Raw genomic sequence first — 23,919 nt, 5'->3', positions numbered from 1 at the left:
TACTTCACTACTTTATTTGAACGAAGGCAACCAACTTTGTTTTCAACTCTAGTTTTCAAAATGCTTCTAAAGCTGTAAAAGATAACATTGTGCTATTCCATATCCAAATGATACAAGTTTCACATGCTTACAAAAAAGAAAACATTTGACAACTTCAGAACACTGCTCTCACAATGGAGGGTAGGGATAGACTGGTGCTACTACTGTCTAGGATAGCAGAAAAAGTCCATATTTTAATATTTTGTGTGTTTTCCATAAATATTGTACAATGGAAGGACAATCTTCCATAACAAAGAATTACTTGGTTCAAAGGTATCACTGTTAAAAGACACTATGTAAATCTTAGGCTTACAGCCTCCTGCTTGGAACTTTTAAGAATTAGGCTTCTTAACCCTCCCCTATTTACTTGGCACTTTGGTTGTGTGTAATTATAGGCTCTAACTTTAGTTTCAGTAGTATTCAATGTGTGTGTGTGTGTGTGTGTGTGTGCGCGCGCAAGTGTTCTTTCCTTCCATCTTTACAAGGATTCTAGGGCTCTATTTCCTATCACTAGGCTTGCTCACTAAGTACCTTTCTGGCTGAGGTATCTCATTGGTCTCAGAACACAGTTTGTGTCTCTAATTTCTAAGACTATTAGAAATTTCTGGTTTGTAGTGAGAGATTTAAATGGTTTCCTTTTGGTAAAACTTCACTTAACTCTATGCATCTTAACAGCTCCATAACAACCACAGAAATGAAGAAAAAACCCTCTGTATTAAATGCCACTGCTCCTGGAAAGTTATTTACGTAGACAATGGATGGAAAAACAAGGCAACACAGTCTACGCTGAACAAACTTTGCAAACAATGACAACAAACTGAAATATGCCAGCAGTTATTTGGAAAAAAGGCCTGTGCTTCCCGTACCGGGTACTAAAGTTATCTCACTACCAAAGATTACATGGCTCCTAGTCACACAGGTAACTCTAGTCCCAGAATAACAATTGTAGTTTCTATAAAAACAGTTACTTATTTGTAATGGGGACTGACCCTAGATCCTCATGCATAATAGGCAAACACTGTACCACCTTTTATGATTTTTATTATTCAATTTTTGAGCCATGATAAGTGATACAGGTTTCCCTTGAACTAATTAATTCATGACCCTCCTATCTCGGTTGTCTGGGCACTGTGATTGCCAGTGTATGCACCACACCAGCTTCCCTGTCCTTTTAGTAATTGTACTTTCTGGAACCTATCCAAAACCGTGTATTGTTTTGCTTTTTAAAAGAATTAAAGATTACTATACATACAAGGAAATATCACATTTTAGGAAAGCCTCTTATAACCAGAAAGCATCCTTACTTCTGTGAGGTCATCTCTTTCTTGCAGTACAGATGAACAGTCTACTAAAGGCACCAGAGTAGAAAATGTTCCTATAAATTGGAATGTGATCTATGGAAAGAGACAAAAGATTTTTAACATTAATTATGTCACTCTATTTCAGCACAAGTTATGCCAAAAGCTAAGTATAAATATTCAAATTATCATAAGGAAAATCTCATAGTGATCTTTCTGGGTAATTTTCACTTGGAATTATTATTTTTGCCTATTTGGGGGGAGGACAGGAGTGAGGCAAAACTAACTGACACAAACCTGAAACTCATTATACAGCCAAGTGTGAACTCAAAATCATGGTGCCCTTCTTGGTCAACCCCCCCAATTGCTGTGATCATGTGAGTTAACTACTATACCTGACTCTAAATATTTAGAATTCCTAATAATTAGCTAGCTGTTCCTTTAATAATGGTTATAGTAAAATTTACTGCCATTATATATTAAGTTTAAAGACATAGTTCTCCAATCTTCTATCACTAAAAATTTACTTTTCCTTCCACCTGAAAATATAACATTACAGGGAAATGCTAACCTGTCAGAGAATAGGAAGAGAGAGAGAGAGAGAGAGAGAGAGAGAGAGAGAGAGAGAGAGAGAGAGAGAGAGAGAGAGAGAGAACAAAGCAGTAATACTAAGTCAGGAAAAAATATGCAGAAGTAGAAGCTGGAATTTTATATCCTGTAATTTTTTCCATTGTTATTCACAGGGGAAGGAGATTTTGTTATTCTGAGACACAGTCTCACTATGAAGTCCAAGCTAGTCTCAAACATTACTCAGTCTCCCAAATGTTTGGACTATAGGTGTCTGCCACTATGCCCAGCTTCTGTAACCTGTAACTTTTCACCACACTTCCTTGGTTACCCATATAGATAAATAAAAGGGCAAGAGACAACATCCTAAAACTTTTACTGTATCTAAGAAAACCTGCAAATATATAATGAGTTTTAAAAATCAACAATAGACATATATAGGTCAAGGAAAATTTCAAGGGAAGGTACTATGGAAATCAATTGTGCACAAATCTCAACTTAAGCATTTACAAACGTAACACTATCTAAAGGTATCTAACTAAAAAGAAAAGATATTTATTTAAACAATAACAGCCACAAAACATAATCATCAATATGCTTACCATGCATTTACTGAAGTCGTTTGGATCTACCCCAGGCAATGCTCTCATCAACAGAGGTAGCATGTGTGTTGGACCTTCGGGAAACCATTTGCTGCCTGATACCAAACTTCGGGCTACTCCAATTACACAATTTAAAGTAGCTGTGAGCTGGTGAGGTTCTGTTAATGTCTCTAAAGCAGGGTATGTTCTATAGTTTAAAACAGAGTACAGTTTCAAGGTTAAATATACTAAGTTCATAAACTGCATTTTGACCTGCCTAACTGTAGATAGCAGGATGCTGAGTGGAGATTTCCTACTTCCATGAACAACACAGATATAATTGCATCCCTATCTGATCTCCATATAAACTTCAGTGAAAAAGAGCATAAACTTTCACTGTTTCAGTCAACTTAATTAGCAGCATACTGAACTAAGGAAGACCAAGGTACAATTATTCTACTCAGTCCTCTTACAAATATCTTTTAGTCTTTTCATTTTGGAGATAGGGAACCTGCAGCACAGGCTAGGATGACCTTGAGTTTCTGATCCTCTTTCACCATCTTGTCTTAAAGTTCTGGAATTACAAGCTTATTTCTGCCCTGGCAGGTTTTACATGCAGTGAACCCATAGCTTTGGACATGTTAACAAAGGGCTCTACCAACTCAGCCACATCTCCCCACCTTACATCCCTGACACAGGGTCTCACTGACACTTGAGGTCACTGACTGGCTACACGGGCCAGCCAGCAAATCCCAAGGATCTGCCTGCCTTACCTTTCCAGAGTTGCACTTGCAAGCACCTAGCTTTTAAAGTGGACACCTAAGATCTTTACTCAGAACTTCAATTATTTCCCCCTACAAATCTACTTAATACAGAAGAAATATGTAAGCACTGATTTACACAGAAAGGTAAATAATAACAATAGTGTCATTTAATTCTTTTAGATTTAATTATTCTAATTTTATGTGTATAGGTGTTTTGTTCAAATGCTACGCTTATATGGCATGTATGTGCCTTGTGCCCATGGTGCCAGAAAAGAGCATTAAATCCCTTGGACTTGGCAGAGCTGACAGAGCTGAGCTTACCTCGGACCTGCGTGAGTGAGCTGAGCTTACCTTTCAAGCACAGGAGGTATCACTAACTCCGGTCTCATGAGTGCAAGGTTCTGCAGTGCCTGGGCTGCTTCTAGACTACCAGTTTTGCTGAACATAGCCAAGAGGACAGGCTGAATAATGCACTGTACAAAGTCTGTAACATCTTCATCCGTAAGCTTATGGCTTTCAGGCACAGGAGTTAACCAGGAGGGCTTCTTGAATCTTTCACGATGTAATCTTCTAACAACACTATTTGGCAACCGCTGAAGGAGTTTCATTAACTTGTTCTGGGAACACAGAAACAATAGGTTCAAATTTCCTATAGGTTCTACTCAGGTTCAATTTTCCTACACAGATATTTACATTTTTTCTCACACAAAAAAAAAGAAAAACAAACACTCTGAATACAAAGAACTTTATGTTCTTACTACACAGAACAGCATACTATACCAACTAACAGAGTGACTTCTAAATTCAAGGATTTCAATTGTTTTGTTTTCCTTTAGACAGAGTTACACTATGTAGCATAGCCTGGCTCTGTAATCTTCCTGCCATAGTCTTATGGTGCTAAGACTACAGTTATGTGCCTCCCTGCCTTGCCTTAAATTCACATTTTAAAACAGCCAGGCATGGTAGCACACACTAATAACAGTGTTCAGGAGGCAAAGATACAGGGATCTCTGGTAATTTGAGGCCAGCCTAGTCTGCATAGTGGGTTCTGAGCTAACCAGGGATAGACAGTGAGACCCTGTCTTAAAAGAGAAGGGGAGTGAAAGTACCTTGCTACCAAATAAAATTTTCCAGTATTTATTTTTTTAAAGGCACTTAATCAGTCAATTAAAAGATAAAACAAAGCTAAAATAGCGACAAGATAAACTGAAGTGATGTGTCTTTGCTTTTGTGGCATTATTATTTTGTTGTCATTATTTTGTCACTAATACCCATGTGCATCATGCTAGTGTGTGTGTGTGTGTGTGTGTATGTCAAACACACAGATTTGAGTCTAACCACTTACACATAGCCAAGTCTATACAACAGACAAGAAATATTACACTTCTAAGATAAATAGTAAATATGACTGTATCTTTAAATCTTCAAATACTACAACACAAAATGAACATACTTACCAGCCAACGCCCATTATTTGAAGGATGATAAAAAGATGTGATGCTGTTAAACAGACCAGCTAAATGTTTTTGTACTAATTTACTTGGTCCACCCTGTCCAGACACCGCCCCCAAAAAGGAGAAAGAGAAACAGAGAGAGAAACATTAGTATCGGTAATATACTATATATAAAGCGATCAATAAATCAAATCCTAGATATAAATGTCTAATGTGGATCCCCTTTTCATACAGTTGTACCTGTAAATCCATAATCAAAATGTAACTCCCTAGTGATCTTTAGACAAATCAGTTTAAAAACATTCCAATAAACACAAAAATATTTACTTAATTCTAAATAAAGCTGAAAAGGTGTCATCTTTGAACGTAGGGGAACAGTAGATTTTACTGTTCTTAAGTAAAAAACAAGGATACTATAAATTAACATAAAGACTGTCATCTTTGTATAATCAAGAATAGGGGCTGGTGAAATGACTCCTGAGAGAAAACAATGGCCTCAAGCCTGACAGCATTTGAACCAGGACCCACATGGTAGAAAGAGACAACAGACTCCCTATGCTGTTTTCTGACTGTCCCATGGATAAAGTGGCTCCCATGTACGAGTACACAATTAAAGAAAAAATAAAGGATGACAACATAAGCCATACAAAGCACTCCTTAAATAAGCCATTAGAAAAGTTGCTTAATTGTATGAAACAAAATAATTTACACAATACACTCATATACATTTTATGAGGCCCATTTTGATTAAAAAACATATTTTTATTTATTAATCTATTATTAAAACAATTAAAGAAAAAAGATAAAAGGAAAAATAAGCATTCATTGAAAGGGCTATAACATGGGCTCATACCCTCCACTTTGACTCAAAATGATCTTTTAACAACAGCAAGGAAGACAAAATGTCAAATTATATTAAGAAAGGGTATACTGGTTCATACTTATAATTTCAGGCAGGGGCAAGAAAATCTCTCCAAGTTAAGAGGCCAGGCTGATCTACATATTAAGTCCTAGGTTAATCAAGGCTACATAACTAGACCCTGTCTTGACCTCCCTCTCAAATCTCAAAAAAAAAAAAAAAGCCTGTTATTATTAACGTGCCTTCCCATTCAAATGTGGGCATAAATGAAGCCTATGTCTGTGCTTCTCAACATAGAAACCAGAAGAAGCCAAACTACTCAAGAAACCAAAATGATTCCACAACAACTCAGTATCACGGTTTTCAAATTTTCAATAAAATAATTAGCATAACTGTTTTTAAAATTATACTTCCACATCACAAAAAGTGGCAACTAGGAACGAAGATGTGTGTGGGAAAATGAGAGCAAAATTAACTCAAGGCTGACACTGCCCAATTTAGTGAGACCTTCATATTATGCATTAAAATACCCTTTTCTCCTTGAATACAAGAAAAAAACTAAAGTTCTATATAGCAATGGGAGAAGTTTCAACTCTAACTGTAATTCTGTATGAACATTCTATCTTTTCCACAAAAACATTATCAAATATAGACTAATAATTCAAAGAGGTAAGAAATATTAAAATAAATCCTCTAATTTTAATATAAAGTTTCTTTAATAGTATATTTATATTTTAAAAGTAACACTGAAAACCATATGGAAATTAACAAGTAAAGGATTATTACATATCTGAGATATGGATACACAACATTAGAAAATAGCTGAATCTTGTCATATACAAGGCCCTAAGTTCAATTCCCAGCAAAATTGTAGGTAAAATGAAAGGGGAAAAAAGAGGGGGAGGAACAAAGAAAGAAAAGAGAGAGGTAAAGTGAAGGAAAGAGAGAGATATAAAAAGTAAAGAAAAAAAGAACGAAAACTATTTAATAATCAAGTGACTATTAAAACTATTTAATAACCAAGCAATTAACATGGGCTTGGATCAAAAGGTTAAAGAAAATTTAGATGTATTTTATAAAACACATAATTAACTACAAACCATCATTGCGGTGATCCATATTACGGCATGTCCTATATCATAAGCATTTGTTAAAAATCTTGGGACTAACACTTGACTACTTCCCACTGGGAGGTTCAGGCTTCTCAGAATTCTTGTAAATATCTTTTAAAGCAAAACAAAATAAATATAGGAATAAAAAGGTTCATAAGTATCACAGTAAGTCCTTAAATAGCTAAGTGAATGTTAGGTATTAGTCTTAAATACACCTTCATCCTCCACACCCCCATGTAATTCTGAGCAAAATCATCGGTGACTAGTAATTTGCTTTATTCTTTAGAAAGTACATATAACAGATTTATTGTATGACACTCTGAGGTTAGTGGCAACAGATATGAAGCAGCTGAGTCAATGTACTCAAACAATGAGATATTTATAGTTAAACATAAAGGGAAAAAACGAAGCTTGTGCAGTTAAACATGAGCCTTTTCCTCTTTCACCTTCTGAGTGCACACATTACTTTCCTATGCTCGCATTCTATGCCAGTGATGCTGGACAGAAGCAGCTCTAATACCAGCAGCTGGCAGACCACTCTCCTTTCAAACTTTAAAGCTCACTTGAAGTCTTCCCTAAGTCTTTGCATGTTAGACATGTAATAACTGTATTTTAATTTAATTAAATTTATACTTTAAAGCTATCATTACTGATAGGGTACCAAATGAGGGGGAGGAGCTCCTTCTGTTCCTTAGTTTTTAAAAGCTAACTACAGTGGAAAAGAACAAAACCAAAGACAGCAAGGACCTTTCTGTTGATTACCAATGCTGTTCTAATGTCAATTTCCACCTTCTGAAAGATTTTCCAAGAGGTTTCTAATACAGATGAAATGATACTCCTCTGGAGATATTCTAGCTTTAAGTACTAAGGGGTAGGGGAAGCTGGTAACACTCTAGAATGCAATCAAATTTAATACAGAAAACTCTTTGGAAGGAATGAACTTATGATATTCCTCTTTTTTTTTTTAAATCTTCATTAACTTGGGTATTTCTTATTTACATTTCGATTGTTATTCCGTTTCCCGGTTTCCAGGCCAACATCCCCCTAACCCCTCCCCTTCTTTATAGGTGTTCCAATCCCCATCTTCTCCCCATTACCACCCTCCCCCCAACAATCACGTTCACTAGGGGTTCAGTCTTGGCAGGACCAAGGGCTTCCCCTTCCACTGGTGCTCTTACTAGGCTATTCATTGCTACCTATGAGGTTGGAGCCCAGAGTCAGTCCATAATAATTTACTTACTACTTTCTAAATTATTCAGTCAAAATTATACTTCATGTCCTCCAATGCAAGACATGTATAACATTTGATACTAGAGTTAAAAAACCCTTTACCAAATAATGTTAGTTATCAATACTATGATATGCACATATTCAAATGTTCTAATTACCTTTGGTACATATGGATCCCAATCTATGTATCCTATATTATCTGTAGCCAATCGAGCAAAGAGATTTACTAATTGCTGAAAGTAAACAAAAACAAAATAATGTTAAGCTGATGCTGTTGTTTTAAAATGTTAATTATAATCCTTATTCTGTTGTTTATTTTCTTGAGGTGATTCTCACTATATAGTGAGAATGGTCTTGAACTTATGATACTCTTGCCTCAGTATTGGGATTAGAGTAGGTGCAATCATACCCAGCTCCTCATTTGTCCCTTTCAGCAATCATTAGAACAATGGATATAGTTTATGACTTTTAAAACTTCAAAATTTAAGATCTGGTTCATGCTATGCGTTTGAAATCAATTGTAACCAAAATACTCCTCAAAGGGGAAAAAAGTCACAAAGCATTAGGCACAACGAAAGGTGAAAGGAATACGTATTTATCTCCATCAACTGTCCAGTAGCACCTATAATGACTACAACTAAAACAAACAGCAATCATGTACTTTATACATGTGTACTTGTTAGAAAATAGTAAGTTGAAAGAAATTAACTGGACCTGGAGAGATGGCTACATGGTTAGGAACGCACAATGTGCTTGCAGAGAACCCAACTCAACTATCACCCACATCTGGTGGCTCAAAAAATACCTGTACCAAAAAGCCCCACCGCTGTTCTACCTGTGACAAGGGCTATGTTTATCCTCAAAGCTTCAAGTGATCAGTTCAGCCACCAGCCTAAGTCTTCCTCCAGTTCTTCAATGCCTACTGATGTTTCTGAAACCATCATGATGTTCCTATAGATGGAGCCAGAACTGCTGGACACAGTAGCCACCAGGAAGTGCCCTAGGTGGGGGTGTTTTAGAGATCACCATTTCCAAGGCTCAGGATAAGTACTTTGTGGTGCTGAAAAAGTCAGGCCCTACCCACAGCCTGGTGCTGAACCAAAAGGACATGGTCTTTGGTGGTTGAGCAGAGGTAGAAACAAGTACCTGATACCTGCACTCCACCCTCAACACACTAAGCACTGCAAAAACAAAACACCACACATGGCAAATCCCAGCTCTAGGGAACATGATGACTCTCACCTCCTCAGGCACCAGTACCCACCCACCTGGCCACCAACAGAAAGACCCACAGGTGTGAGCATATGTGCATGTATACGCACTTATAAAACTCTTTCTAAAAAAGGAATTAACTGTAATGTTACTATTAGAAATTCTAAAAAACAGGAGTTAGCTATTAAATGATCTACATATTTAACTCCAAATATAAAATTAAAGAAGTGGGGGGACAGAATACTTACCCCCTCCCACTGTGGGAGATTTTGCACTGAAACCCAAAGGCCAATTAATTCATCAAACCAAAGTCTGAAGAAGAAAATGTTGTTATGAATATCAAGTGATTACAGAAAGTGTTTCAAAGCCAGGTAGTCTTTGTACTTCTAAATCTATTATTCTTACTGCTAACTACCCAACCTAGAAAAAATAATACTGAAAGTTTCAAACTTATTGGATCAAAGGAATACTTTTTGTCTGAGTGTTACCTTTCTTGTTTATTTGTACTATTAAATGTAATCTCATTTACTGTTCTGAATTGTTACATAGCTACATTGTTACATTGTCCACTGTTACTCAACAACTGTAACAACTTTCTCCCTTATATCCTTTGCAACTTTCTGCTTTTCTGGCATTTTTCCATTATAGTTGTTCTATTTCTTTTCTCTTCTGATATCTTAAAACCATCATTTCATTGGGCTTGTCATATAAGGATTACTCTCTTTAAAATCATATGCTCAGCTCTTAACCTTCACACTTGAATCATAATTATAAAGAAGCTTCTAGCTATAGTTACTGGTATTGCTATATTTCTTGCTGTATCCTAGAGTATGTCGAATATGCACACTTACTTAAAACCTTTATGATGCAGTTCTGGAGGAAGGGAGGTAGGAAGAAATATTTCAAAATAACTGACGGCCTTTTGCATTGTTACATCAAAAGGACACATTAAAGGCCTCCATTCTTCTAACATTTCTGCTGTTGCATCTGCTGGAAAATATCTAGTAAAAAAAAGAAAAGGTTTTCATATATCTGACTACTGAATTAAAAACCCTACAATACTTATATATGATTGACAAAAGTGAAAAGAAAATTAGCACCACGTGCCTAGTACACATAGGACCTGGGTTTGTTCCCCAACAGCAAAAGAAAACGAGCCTCATGAAAGAAGGGAATATATGTCATAGGATATCAATCACACTAGAAACATCAAGGTTTCCATAATAAAACATACTTTTACAAAGATACAATAAATGACCTCCCACACTCACTTAGAAGAAAGTAAACTTTTTTTTTTAATCTAGCAGACATTCAGAAGATGCTTTGGGGTTGAAAAAACACTGTTACTTAAGTTGCCTACAAAGTTCAGCAACTGAAAAACTCAATAAAACTCGTCCCCATAGAAGATAAATAATCAGTAAAAATAAAAAAGCATTGTCCCAGGAATTTCTAGAATGAGTCCATGGGACCCTCAAGAAACCACAGGTACTTCTTTATACCTGAGAGGATTGAGAAGACCTGTTCTAAAGCTCTGATATTCTACACCTATAATCCTAATACTGCAAGGTGTAGGTAGTAGTTCAAAGCTTACATGGCAACTTGAGATCCTGTTTCAACCTCTCAATCAATCAATATGAGGTATAAAGTACTGTATCTGAGAATTCTGTATTCTTCCCAAAGAAATCAACTTTTAGGTTTGACCTAACAGCATATTGTTAACCTATCATACTTTTAAAAACCTGTTAGCTTAAAAGCATATTTTATTACTTTATATGAAAATTAAAACTACATTGCTAAGAACGCTTCTATTAAGTTCACCACACATTTTCTGTCAGGTACTAATGTAGCAAATTGCAAATTAAAACAGAACTACCACCAGTAAATTACGTTCTATCTTCAAGAATCGTATATCAATTCCCCTTCCCAATATTTCTGAGTCAGTTCATAGCAAAGTAATAAAAATTAAAAACTCCATCCTCTGCTTTCTACATATGTACCCTGGTACAGATCCCTCCCCGCCTCCCCATACACAGGCACCTACACATACAGACAATATTAATGAATTAATTAATTAACTTTTTTAAAAAGTAAATTTTTACTCAAGTAAAATTTTAGTTAAGAACTGGGAACACTGTTGTACTCAATGACTAGTACTAAAATATCAGAAACCATTTATAACTTTAATTTCCTTTTCAAAGTACACTAAAGATGGGGGAAGGCCTACAGGTAAAACAAGAGGTTTTATAGATTGAGTGCTACTTACGGTCGGCAGCTTTTCACGAGGGTTTTGAGAACATTTTCTATAGAACTAGAGGAGAAAAAGCCATTTGATATATTAGCTTGGGGTATTTAAAGAACACAGTTAATTCTGCAACCTGTACATCAAAGATAAACACACAGGTTCATATTATCTGTTTATATATAATTGCTAAATCTTCTCTGCTATATTCAGAATTACAAGGATTATCTACCTAGACCTCTTAGTCTGCTTTTTTCCTTAACCCTCGTTTTGTTCTCTCTCTCTCTCTCTCTCTCTCTTTCTCTCTCTCTCTCTCTCTCTCTCTCTCTCTCTCTCTCTCTGTGGGTGTGAGTGTGTGTGTGGTGTGGTGTGTGTGTGTGTGTGTGTGTGTGTGTGTGTGTATGTGTGTGTGTGATAAAGAAGACAAGTAGTTAACAATGCCATAGTACACATACAGAAAGTAAGCCCAATGGCTGAAAATTCTAAAGAATAATTTTTATTATAGTGCTTCTGCATCAAAATATGAACTGTGGTATAATGAAATATGGAATATGGTGTGCTTCTTTCTGCCAGCAGTGGCAGAAGTCTTGATAATCAACTAATCAAGTTGTTTATCTTAACTCATCTTTAATACTCCAAGGTACTTCACTGTAGTAACAATTATCAAAATCAATGGCTGTTCTATTTAAACAGCTCCTCAAAAAGTTAATTGAAAAAAAAAAAAAGAACTCACACAAACTTTAATGAAAAGGCCATGGATACTGGTTTAAATACATGACCAAAATAGAATATTTAGGATATCAATTAGACCATAGTCAAAACTGGTCAGATGCAACAAAACAAAGTGGTATCATGAAGTGAAACTTAAAATGAATCTGTGACTACTTACAGCATGATAAATACAAATAGAAACACCAGAGGTGTATACAGTTTTTCTGAAAGCTTATGAACTAAACTATAAGAACATTCCAAGGGACAAGCACCTAATATATTATGTTAACATTAACCTAGAAAACAAACCAAAACTGCAGCCTCATTACTAACTACTTTAGACATCATCTTTCACTTTCAAACCGGGAGGCTTGGGGGAGAGGCTGAGGGTAAGTAATTTACTCACACACACACACACACAAACACACACACATACAATTAAGAAATATAGTATACTGAGCATAAACTTTTCTCTACATTTGAAGCTTCCTGAAGCCTATGGCTGTACTTATTAGTCTGGATACCTAATGTGCTTCTAGTAAGGCTATTCAAATCTGCAGGGACAGTTAAATTATTTCTGCGTGCTTACAATAAATAAACACTTTTTATCAGGGGACAAATAGCACAGATCTTGGATCTTCTTTCAGTTTGAAGAGCCAGTTAGTAACAAATTATAGAATCAACATGTGGAAAGCCGTCTGGTTAATTTAAGTTTAGAATTTAAAAGTGAATTCTGAAACATAAACCGTCTTTCTAAGGAAAAGAAAAGATAAATGACCCCGTGACTTCCTAATGTCTGTGCTTACATTATCTTTCTATTTTACTAGTTTGGTAGCAATTGATTTCAGATTTAAATGTTGCAGAAATACTGCTATTTCTCCCAAGTAACGTCACGACACCAAGAAAGAAACCATTCTAACATTAGAAACTGTTCCAAAAAGTAAGTCATTAAAGACTGCACAGCTAAGTGTTGTCTTCATTCTAGAAGCAAGCACAGGAAGTTAATGATAACATTCCTGTAACTTGTTACCAACTCAAGGGGTGAGTTTTAGAGTGTGTGATTTCATTCACATAAAAGTCAATTCCAACCGATCTTCCACATAAGGCCTGCACCATGGAATTTATGCTCTTTATTCAGAAAAGGGTACAATCTCTCTAACCTGTGATATCTGTATAGTGACCTTTTGTGATTCTTGTAATCTCTCAAGATGAAGGGAACAATGTTTCTGTTTAAAAATAAAATAAAAGGTTAAGGCTAGATGCTACTAATTTTTAGAGGGAGTGAATAATCACTACATAAATTCCAAATGTTGGAAATTTATAGTACTCAACTAGTAACTCAAACTGCTAATGTTTAAAAGTGACTAAACTTTAGATGGAGTTTCTCACACCCCATTTTCTCTTAGAAATGAGAGTTCATTTACAAAAGAAGGCCATGGAGAACACAATGCTTCAGTTTGAACCTAAGAGTCAGACAAATCTGAATTTGAAAACCAAGTCCACTGTTCCTAGGAGTATACTATTACAGTTTAGTACTTTTCATCATGACAGATAATACCTACCCTCTCATAAAGCTATTTTAAAATTAACTGAGATAATATATTGAAAACTGTTGGGTAGCTCAAAATCATTTATTAGGCATCACAGCAAATATTAGCAACTATTAATTCATACTTTGCAAAAACTATTGCACGTGCAACTTCCCAGAAACAAAAAATTGTGCACCTTTTACTGTTACAGCAATTCTCTTGCTATCAATCATGAATCTATGATTCAGAACATAACACCCCAATGAGAAATTTCTTTTCATCACCTTACTATTCTGTACAAAAAGTGAATTCCTAAGCTCTTGTCCCAGTTTGAGCCTCATGTGAATTTTTCTCTGCACTTCAATTTCAACTAATGTTCTCTGATTGTACCAAGACAGGACAAGGAAGAGTCAACTATTTCTGTTCCCAGTTACTAAAAGGTGAACTTCAAGGTCATGGAGGTTGTAGACTGACTCTCCTAGTTCTTTGTATCTATCAAGATAAGATGAGCTTTTATTTTTAAAAAATTAAAGAATCATTTATTTTATGTGTATGATTGTTTTGTCTGCATGTATGTCTCTGCATCACTGCATGCCTGGTCACCATGGAAGACAAAAGCTGAAGTTGCATATAGACGGTTGTTAAGTTACCATGTAGGTACAAGGAATCAAATTCATGTCCTCTGGAAGAAAACACTTAACCACTGAGTCATGCCCAAGATTTACTTATAAACCCCCCCCCAAACACATGACACATGACATATTCAAAATAAAAATAAGCCCAGAAGTATTCATAGATTCAACTGAACTAAAATTTCTGTCAGACTAATTCTATTTGCTCTTTTTACATATGAATTGGGAAACAATAATAATGGTATATTCCTTCTTTCCCTGTCTTGAACTCATAATTAAGTAGTATTTTTCCCCCTTAGTGAGACTTCCAGGTCATAGAAGAAGAGAAGGAAAACAAAGAAAAAGGGATTCAGATCAGGCTTTGGAGCAAAGAGGATGCTACAGACATGTAGGTCTTGGGGCCCCTAGAGTTTGTAGTCTCTGCCCTGAGTGGGGGCGGAGGAGGACAGAGGGGAGCTAGTTGATAAGATTAGGACAGGAAATTCTTCCATCAGTCATTGCATTATCTGGCTAGTTTTAAAATAATAAAACTGTCTACTGTTTTCTATCCACTGGGCAGTTGTTGGCGGCTTAGCAAAGCCCTTGCCTGCTGAGTGAAACCAGCGCTGACTGATCTTGGAGCCTAGCCAAGAGCACAGGCAGAGTTCCTGGAAAGGCGGAAACTGATTTTTTAAAAATTTGCATGAATAAATGTGTCTCAAAAAACAAAACCAAGACAACAAAAGCAAATGAACCTTTGTTGAATGACTAGAGAAAGCCAGATGAGGGTAGATCTCAGTGGTACAACACTTGACTAGCAAGTCAAGGCCCTGGGCTCAATTGCTAACAACCGCAAATGGGAATGGGATAGAGATACACAGGTAATTAAAAACTGAGTACCAGGTCAGGTGTGGTGGCAGGACTGTTGGGAGCTGGAGGCCAGCCTAGGCTACACAGCATGGCCCTAGTACCTGCCCTTCAAAAAAGAGAGCGAGCGAGAGAGAGAGAGAGAGAGAGAGAGAGAGAGAGAGAGAGAAAGTAAGTAAGTTAGCTAAGCAAATTTTTCCTACAGGCATATTACTATGCAAAATAGTATACATGGTAGCCTTAAAATATATAAGGGAAAAACACTTACAAAGGAAAAATACTAAAATCTGTTTTCACAAGAACATTAAGTTGTGACAGGACATGGATAGAAAACAGGAATCAGAAATACAATTTTGTATTTTGTAATGAATTAAAAACCCTACCAAGTCAGGTAAGGTGGTACATTCCTTTGTCCCAGGACCCAGGAGACAGAGACAGACAGTTCTCTGTGAGTTCAAAGCCAGCCTGATTTACATAGTGAGTTCTAGAGCAGACAGGGCAACATGGAGGCCTTGTTTTAAAACAACAAAAACTCTAAAAACTTCTTTCAATTACCAACAATCTCAGTACTTGGAAGTCTGAGATAGAAGGGAAGGGAAGAGAAGGAAAGAGAGAGAAATGTTTTGATTATCTTTGCTCTAAGCACGACCAATTTTTAAAACAGAATGAAATACATGGCACTCTAAGCAGTGGTTTCCATAAGAACAAAACACACCAGGTACACACAGAGCTGAAGAGCTGAAAGACCAACACTTAACAAATGAAGCCCTTCTATTTTTAAAAGTCATCTAAAAATAGTACAACAAGCTGTCAAATGACAAAGCTGTTTCAAATATGTCAAAATACATCTAAGAAATATAGAAAGCAAAATGTCAAATCTAAGAAAGCAAGTCAAATAAAATGGTTCCTTATAAGTTAAAGGATGTTAAGAAATAGTGTTGGTAAAAACTAACAACCTTATTCTAGACTATAAAAGCTTGCAACATTACTATACCAAAACAATGTTAAGCAGAAAAACAATAACTATCCAAACAGTTCCCTTATTGAAATTCAGCAGAACAATGAAGTGCTGGGAAGAACAAGCATTGCCGTGTGACTCACTGGTTACTCTGGCATTTCTTTCTTTTTTTTTTTTTTTTTTTTTTTTTTTTTTTATTATTATTTTACTTTTTTTTTTTTTTTTTTTTTTTTTTTTTTTTTTTAACTTGAGTATTTCTTATTTACATTTGAGTGTTTATTCCCTTTCCCGGTTTCAGGCAAACATCCCCTAATCCTCCCCTCCCCTTCTTTATGGGTGTTCCCTCCCCACCCTCCCCCATTACCGCCCTCCCCCCAACAATCACGTTCACTGGGGGTTCAGTCTTGGCAGGACCCAGGGCTTCCCCTTACACTGGTGCTCTTACTAGGATATTCATTGCTACCTATGAGGTCAGAGTCCAGGGTCAGTCCATGTATAGTCTTTAGGTAGTGGCTTAGTCCCTGGGAGCTCTGGTTGCTTGGCATTGTTGTACATATGGGGTCTTGAGCCCCTTCAAGCTCTTCCAGTTCTTTCTCTGATTCCTTCAACGGGGGTCCTGTTCTCAGTTCAGTGGTTTGCTGCTGGCATTAGCCTCTGTATTTGCTGTATTCTGGGTGTGTCTCTCAGGAGAGATCTACATCCGGCTCCTGTCGGCCTGCACTTCTTTGCTTCATCCATCTTGTCTAATTGGATGGCTGTATATGTATGGGCCACATGTGGGGCAGGCTCTGAATGGGTGTTCCTTCTGCCTCTGTTCTAAACTTTGCCTCTCTATTCCCTGCCAAGGGTATTCTTGTTCCCCTTTTAAAGAAGGAGTGAAGCATTCACATTTTGATCATCCGTCTTGAGTTTCATGTGTTCTGTGCATCTAGGGTAATTCAAGCATTTGGGCTAATAGCCACTTATCAATGAGTGCATACCATGTGTGTTTTTCTGTGATTGGGTTACCTCACTCAGGATGATATTTTCCAGTTCCAACCACTTGCCTATGAATTTCATAAAGTCGTTGTTTTTGATAGCTGAGTAATATTCCATTGTGTAGATGTACCACATTTTCTGTATCCATTCCTCTGTTGAAGGGCATCTGGGTTCTTTCCAGCTTCTGGCTATTGTAAATAAGGCTGCGATGAACATAGTAGAGCACATGTCTTTTTTATATGTTGGGGCATCTTGTGGGTATATGCCCAAGAGAGGTATAGCTGGATCCTCAGGCAGCTCAATGTCCAATTTTCTGAGGAACCTCCAGACTGATTTCCAGAATGGTTGTACCAGTCTGCAATCCCACCAACAATGGAGGAGTGTTCCTTTTTCTCCGCATCCTCACCAGCATCTGCTGTCACCTGAGTTTTTAATCTTAGCCATTCTCACTGGTGTGAGAAATCTCAGGGTTGTTTTGATTTGCATTTCCCTTATGACTAAAGATGTTGAACATTTCTTTTACTCTGGCATTTCTGCTTAAGAGCCTATAACAGTAGTCTTCAATTCAAGGGAAGCAGAAAGGAGGTAGGTCAAGAAATAAAAAAGTATTTCAAAACTGAATTCATAAATTTAATATTATTCCTTTGTTTAGGAGACAGCTGTCTCCCCAGTGCTGATATAAAAGCTGTGTAATGTAATTAATGTACACCCAGACTTTTCAAAACTGAATTTCTTAAAGAGAGACAAAGTAACAAATCAACAGGACACTTTACAATGTAGTCCCTGAAAGGTAGTTACACAATACTATGTGTCAATCACTGTAGGTCAGGGTCTCAATATAGTTAGACTTTCTAAGAGCACCAATTTTAGTCTGAGGCATATATGAAGAAAAAACCTAGTACAGATAGGAATATATAAAACAAAACACTTTATAAACGTCCACAAAATACCTCACATACTTTATCTCAGAGCCCTGGGAACATGGAAGGGTGTATTAAGTGAAAAGAAGACCAGACACAGAAAAAAGGCTCACATCTTAGAAAGACCTGTTCTTACAAAATCAAAAAACAGGAAAAAGGGCATGATTAATCAAAGCAAAAGACTGCTGGGATGGTGGCATGTGCCTTCAATTCTGGGGAAGCAGAGGCAGGTGGAATACTGTTGAGTCTTTGAGCCACATATGGGAAACAGGATGGGCTGAAAGGTGGGCATACGTGTGTGTCAGCGTTGGCAGGGCAGGATATTTGAACCTAGTATTTCACACATGCTAAGCATGTGCTCCACCAGAATAAACCCCAATCTCACAGGGTATTTTAATGACTTTTTAAAAAGATTTATTTTTATTACTTTTCAATTATGTGCATGTGTGGGTGTGGGAATAGGCACACAAACGTAAGAGCAGGTACCTATAGAAGACAGACACATCCAATCTCCCTGGAGATGGAGTTACAGTAGATCACTGTGAGTGACCCAAAAAGGCAATGGGAACTGGGGAACCAAATTTAGGTTCTCTGCAAAGAGCAAGATACTGAGCTCTGTAGTACACCATAGGGCACTTTTAAAGGATAGTGACTGAGGAGAACCTAAACAACCTTTAGTGGCCAAAAGCTAGATACATAAAATACCCTATAATTTGTGATCTATCCCAAAATAATAACAACAACGAAATGTATGAAGCTAGGTATGGTGGCATACTTCTATAATTCCAGCACTGAGAAATATGTTTAAAGCAACTATATTTTGTTGCTTTTTTTTTTTTTTTTTAAATCTGAATATCTAGTGGAACATCTGATAGTCTTAATACAATGTGTTGTTTTTAAAGACCGGTTTTCACTTTGTATCCCTAGATAGTTTTCTACTTACTGTGTAACCCAAGCTGGCCTCAAATTCATGGCAAACCTCTTGCTTCAACCTCTTGATGTTGGAGTTTGATGCATGAAGGATCATCAAATCATTAAACTGGCAGTTGGTAGAGACACAGAATCATGCCAGGCTGAAGACAGTTTAGTTGGTATGAGCACCTGACCAGCAGGCACAAGGCCCTAGGTTCAGTCTCCAGCAATTCTCACACACCCTAGTACACATGAGTTTCATGTTGCTGGCATTCTTCTACAACATAGTATGAAACACAGCAACACAGACCAGCTCTAGCAAAACGGGGATAAATGATCTAGAGATCAAGGCTAATCGTGGTTCTGGAGTGAATCTGAAACTTTATCTCAAAAAGACAACACTAGACAAGGATGAATTTTCTTGTTTCTTTCTTTTCTTTTTTGCTATTGTTGAGACAGGGTCTCCAGGTAGCCTTGGCTGCCTAGAACTCGTAGACCAGATTGACTTTGATCTAACAGAGATCTGCCTACCACACCTAGCTATGTATTATTCTATAAAGTTGTAGTTTTAAACCCTACTAGGAAATGACAAAAACCAAGGACTGGCAAAGTTTATAACTGGCATAGTAACACTGATACTTGTTCAGGCATGTGAAAATCCAGCCCTTGGAGGATGAGCAAGTCTGTTCTGTAGTGGGGGGTGGAAGAACCCGCCATTTCTCTAATTGTATATAGTGAATCCCCCATGAAAGATGTAAGGCCCCTTACTTAAAACATTTACTTAATGAATTAAAATACTTAAATTGCCAGGTTGGGGTGTGGGAACTGGTTTGTAGAAAGATGGCTCAGTGGTTAAGAGCACTTGCACCTCTTACAGATGGCCCAGGTTCAATTCCTAACCCACATAGAGGCTTACAACCACCTGCAGCTCCAATTCCAAGACTCAATGCCCTTTTCTGGCCTCCAAAGTCTGCTAAACACATGTAGTGCACATGCGCTCACACAATCTCACACAAACATGCACAAATGAAAACAAGTAACTTTTTAAGAAAAAAAAAAAAAGAGACTGGCAGATAACAATTGCAACTAATAACAAAAGAATGATGAGAGTGAGTGTCTGAAATGTCTCAGTGAAAAAGCTTTGAGAAAAAAAAAATACAGATTCAAGTAGCTTTTAAAGGGAAAAGTCAAGTTACATAGAAATGAACACATTAAAATATGAATTTGCACTGGGCACAGTAGTACACACCGTTAATGGTATTACTAGGGAGGCAAAGGTGGGTGAGTCTTGGTGAATTTAAAGACAACCTGGTCTACATAGGTAGTGGGTTCCAGTTCCAGAACAGCCACAATTATGCAAAGAGAGTTATTTCAGAAAAATAAAAAAATAAAAAAACAAAACAAGGAAAATGCATTTGCTTATTTTAACCCATTTTTCCTCATTGTATTCAATCCCCTAAAAGCACAGGTGGCCAGGCCTCAAAGAAGTACTTTAATACTTACTTAGGAAATGAATTTAATCTCAGGTGCTCTGTCTTGGAATATAATATTCTTTCTACCATGTCATAAAGTGGTCTCCATGGTAACTCTAAATCATCTCTTGAAAGAAGTTCCTTTTTTCTAATTAAGAAGAGAAATATATGCAATCATTTATACAGGTGCATGATTATCAAGTATACTACACAAAAAGGACAGTGTTTTACTACACAAAAAATCACAGTGTTTGTTTTGCCTGTCTCTGCCCAAAGCCACTCACTGGTAGAATGAAGTAAGGAAGCACTTGGTGCTCCTCAACACCAAGCAGTGCCTATTAAAGAGCACATTTAAAATTGTGCCACCATTACTACTACTCTAAAGAGATTTCATAATTTTACATTTTTTTGGAAGATTTATTTTCTGTGTGTGTTTTGCTTGCCTGTGTGTATAACATGCACACCTGGTACTTTCAAAGATTGAAGAAGGCGAGAGATATCCTAGAAATGGAATTATGGATACATGTAGGTTCTGGGTCCTTTGCTAGAGCAGAGAATGCCCTCTTATCTTTCCGGCTCTGAAGTTCCATTTTGGTACACCACATGTGTGGTTTCTACTCTTCACTGGGTACAACAATGGTTTATACCCCATGGAGCAAACAATTAGCATATATAAAATCTAACCACCAATAGCTGAGCATGTACAACTAAAACCTTCACAGAGAAAATAAACTTTTAAATCAAAACATACAATTAAACTTTGGGAAACTGTTCTCTTCTTTTCTCAAAACTGATTCTCATTCATTGAAGTTAAAAAAGCAAAATCTTTCCAGGAATAACAGAAAATAGACTTACTTTAATAAGTTGATCAAGAGACGGGCAAATCCCTGCATCATGCTGATTTCTAGTTTTGGAATTGATACCAGCTCATACAATAACTTAATAAAAAGAACATGATCTTCTTTGCTAAATTTTCTCCCATAAAGTCGAATATAACTGCAAAAGGAAAACAAAGCTGTTAAAAATTAATCTAGACATTCATATTCCTTACTACACTGTCTATACAAAGCTGATGTTCCATGCTATAATAAATGGAAAAATACACAGAAACACATACGCACGCGCACACACACACACACGCACACGTGCATACACACACGATAAAATCTGTTGCTCAGTCTATAAAAAAAGGAAATCAAATAAGTGTAAAAGCTTATAAAGGAAATCCTGTAACGTGCTACAACATGGACAACCTGCCAGGCATGGTGGTGCTTATCTAAAACACCAGCACTTGGGAAGTGATAAAGGAGGATCAGGAATTCAAGGCCAGTTTGGATTACATAAGACCCTTCAAAAAAGAACTCCTGCCTGAGAAATGTTAAGAAATTAAATATATAACGCACAGCTTTAAAAAAAAAAAAAAGAATAAAAAGTCAACCATGAATGTGGACCTTAATTTTAAAAACTACTAAATATTTTATATTTATACAAAACAATTATTCTGTACTTTAATCAACACATTATCAAGCATTTAATAATAAAGCCAATTTAGAACATTGTTGTCTTATCAGATCACATCCCCAGCATTGTAAGTAAATTTAAGGCCTGACACATTCTACCACTAAGCTGTACCTCCATACCCCTACCATTTGTGTACCCACATAATCCCAGCAGTAAAAGGACAGGTAATATCAAAAGTTCATAGTCAGTGATTTACACAGTGGGTTCCAGACCAGTCAAGGCTATATAGTGACACCCACTCTCCAAAAAAACAAAATAAAAATGAACCGACAGTTTATCTTAAAAGTACACATATTCAATTTTTAACTTAGAAAAAGTTTTGGCAATAAGCAAGCTTAAAAATAATGAAGAGTGTTCGTGTCCCTTGCTCTCTTCTAGGCAGGGTCTCACTATATAGCTGGCCTGGAACTCACCATGTAGATCAGGCTGGCTCTGTGAGAGCCAAAGTTATGTTCTAAGTTTTAATAACTACATAAAAGATCCACAAAACGAAAAATGTCTCTCACCTAAAAGCCCCTTGGTCAAGGACAGATACTTAGATGCTGGTAGCTGCTGTTCATGTGAGATAAGGGAGGACCAGACTGCCTCCATCTTAGGTTTCAAAGCTATCTTATAGCAAAGACTATCAAGCCTCATTCCTATTGCCTGTCTCTTGTCTCTATGTCCCAGCTGCAACCTTAACTACAAATGGTTCTGGTAGTGCCAATTCCAGGAAACGGCAAGCATGTCATTGTTTCAAAAAGTTGTTTATAAACATCTTGCAACCTTAGCCTTGTTTCTAAGGGGTTGTTATGGCTATCTTATTAACGCTACCCACCCCTACATACCCTGCCCCATCAATTCCCCCATTTGGAAACCCACTCACATCCAATGTTTACCTCTCAAACCCCACCCTTGGGGTTTGGCGGGTAGCATACGTACACAAATAAAAAACCTTGATCTACATTGATTGCTTTAATTAATTTGTCCATAATGATTTAGATCAGTGGTCTTTCTCTTCCTAGCTTTGGGATTAGCATAACAAGCCACATTTCCATTTCCCTAAACAAGATTGGTTGACCCAAATGCACACAGGACAAGCATCAGGGTATGTGCTTGTCACAACTGGATAAAGGAGGAAGATACAAAGCTTTGTGCTTTTGTCTTTATAAGCAAGCACCTGGCCAACATGGCTCTTTGGCCATTGGAACTGGACTCTCTTTTTAGGAACTCCAGCCCTGCCTCAGTTGTTCTTCATGACTCCTTCATATTTTTAAAGCCAATACCACCTGGGTGACTCTTATATTACAAAGTTTGGTTGCCAGTTTCAAGGTATATTCTTATTTATGAACACATGAAGGTGCAGTTTTAATACACTATTAAGCAAGCATTAATTTTAAATCCTCTTTCATAAACCTTCTTTTCAGGACAGGAATTATCATATAAAAATCCATCCTAGTCCAAAATATCCTGGAGATGTGTTGTTGCCTCCTTCATTGGTTTATACCAGATTACAGTGAGAATTTTGGAGTTTTGGTTTCTTTAAAAACACAATAATAAGAATATGTTTTCATTTTGGGGCTGCTATGGACTAACCACAGCAGCTGACTATATCCTGTGCACTAGAGGACATGGTTTTATCAGCTGCAGATGGTTTCTGGGAGGAGGGGTATGTGTGCTTGCAGTTTGTTAGTAGTCGGCTCAAAAAAGAAAAAAAAGAGAGAGAGAGAGAGAGAGAGAGAGAGAGAGAGAGAGAGAGAGAGAGAGAGAAAGAATGAATATGAATTCAGAGAATTTGTCAAAAAAAAAAAAAAGCGACAAGAAAACAAAATGAGAGACTTCTAACTTCCATTCCTCCATAATATAAGCTGTTCTTGGGATGAGCTTCCAAGCCCCTCCTCTCAAGTAGAGTGAATAGGAGTGGATTTACTTCATCATTATTATTAGATGATGTTTCCAAGCACAAGTTGTCCTTGACTGTATAAAGCCTAAACATGTGACCTTTGCTCATATGACCCTGTTCAATCTTCAAATTAGCCTCAGAATATAAACTGTCTAATGCTCTGGATAAAGTTACTACTGCAGGAGACTTCAGTGAGCCTCAGT

At 36.9% G+C, this 23,919-nt stretch overlaps 1 protein-coding gene across 1 annotated transcript in view; it reads right to left on the bottom strand.

Annotated features, from left to right (window-relative positions):
* Psme4 (proteasome activator subunit 4) overlaps nt 1-23,919 on the bottom strand; it is a 103,319-nt gene that overhangs the window by 65,386 nt on the left and 14,014 nt on the right. The window contains 11 exon segments of the mRNA XM_032916519.1: nt 1,344-1,433; nt 2,507-2,693; nt 3,601-3,866; nt 4,707-4,799; nt 6,663-6,785; nt 8,063-8,137; nt 9,365-9,428; nt 9,968-10,117; nt 11,380-11,424; nt 20,345-20,461; nt 21,169-21,309. Of these exon segments, the coding sequence (XP_032772410.1) occupies nt 1,344-1,433; nt 2,507-2,693; nt 3,601-3,866; nt 4,707-4,799; nt 6,663-6,785; nt 8,063-8,137; nt 9,365-9,428; nt 9,968-10,117; nt 11,380-11,424; nt 20,345-20,461; nt 21,169-21,309 (1,351 nt within the window).

The sequence above is a fragment of the Rattus rattus genome, chromosome 11, assembly GCF_011064425.1.
Source record: "Rattus rattus isolate New Zealand chromosome 11, Rrattus_CSIRO_v1, whole genome shotgun sequence".
Lineage (NCBI taxonomy): Eukaryota > Metazoa > Chordata > Mammalia > Rodentia > Muridae > Rattus > Rattus rattus.
Note: the sequence above shows the minus strand (reverse complement) of the source record. Positions and strands in the feature narration are given on the sequence as shown.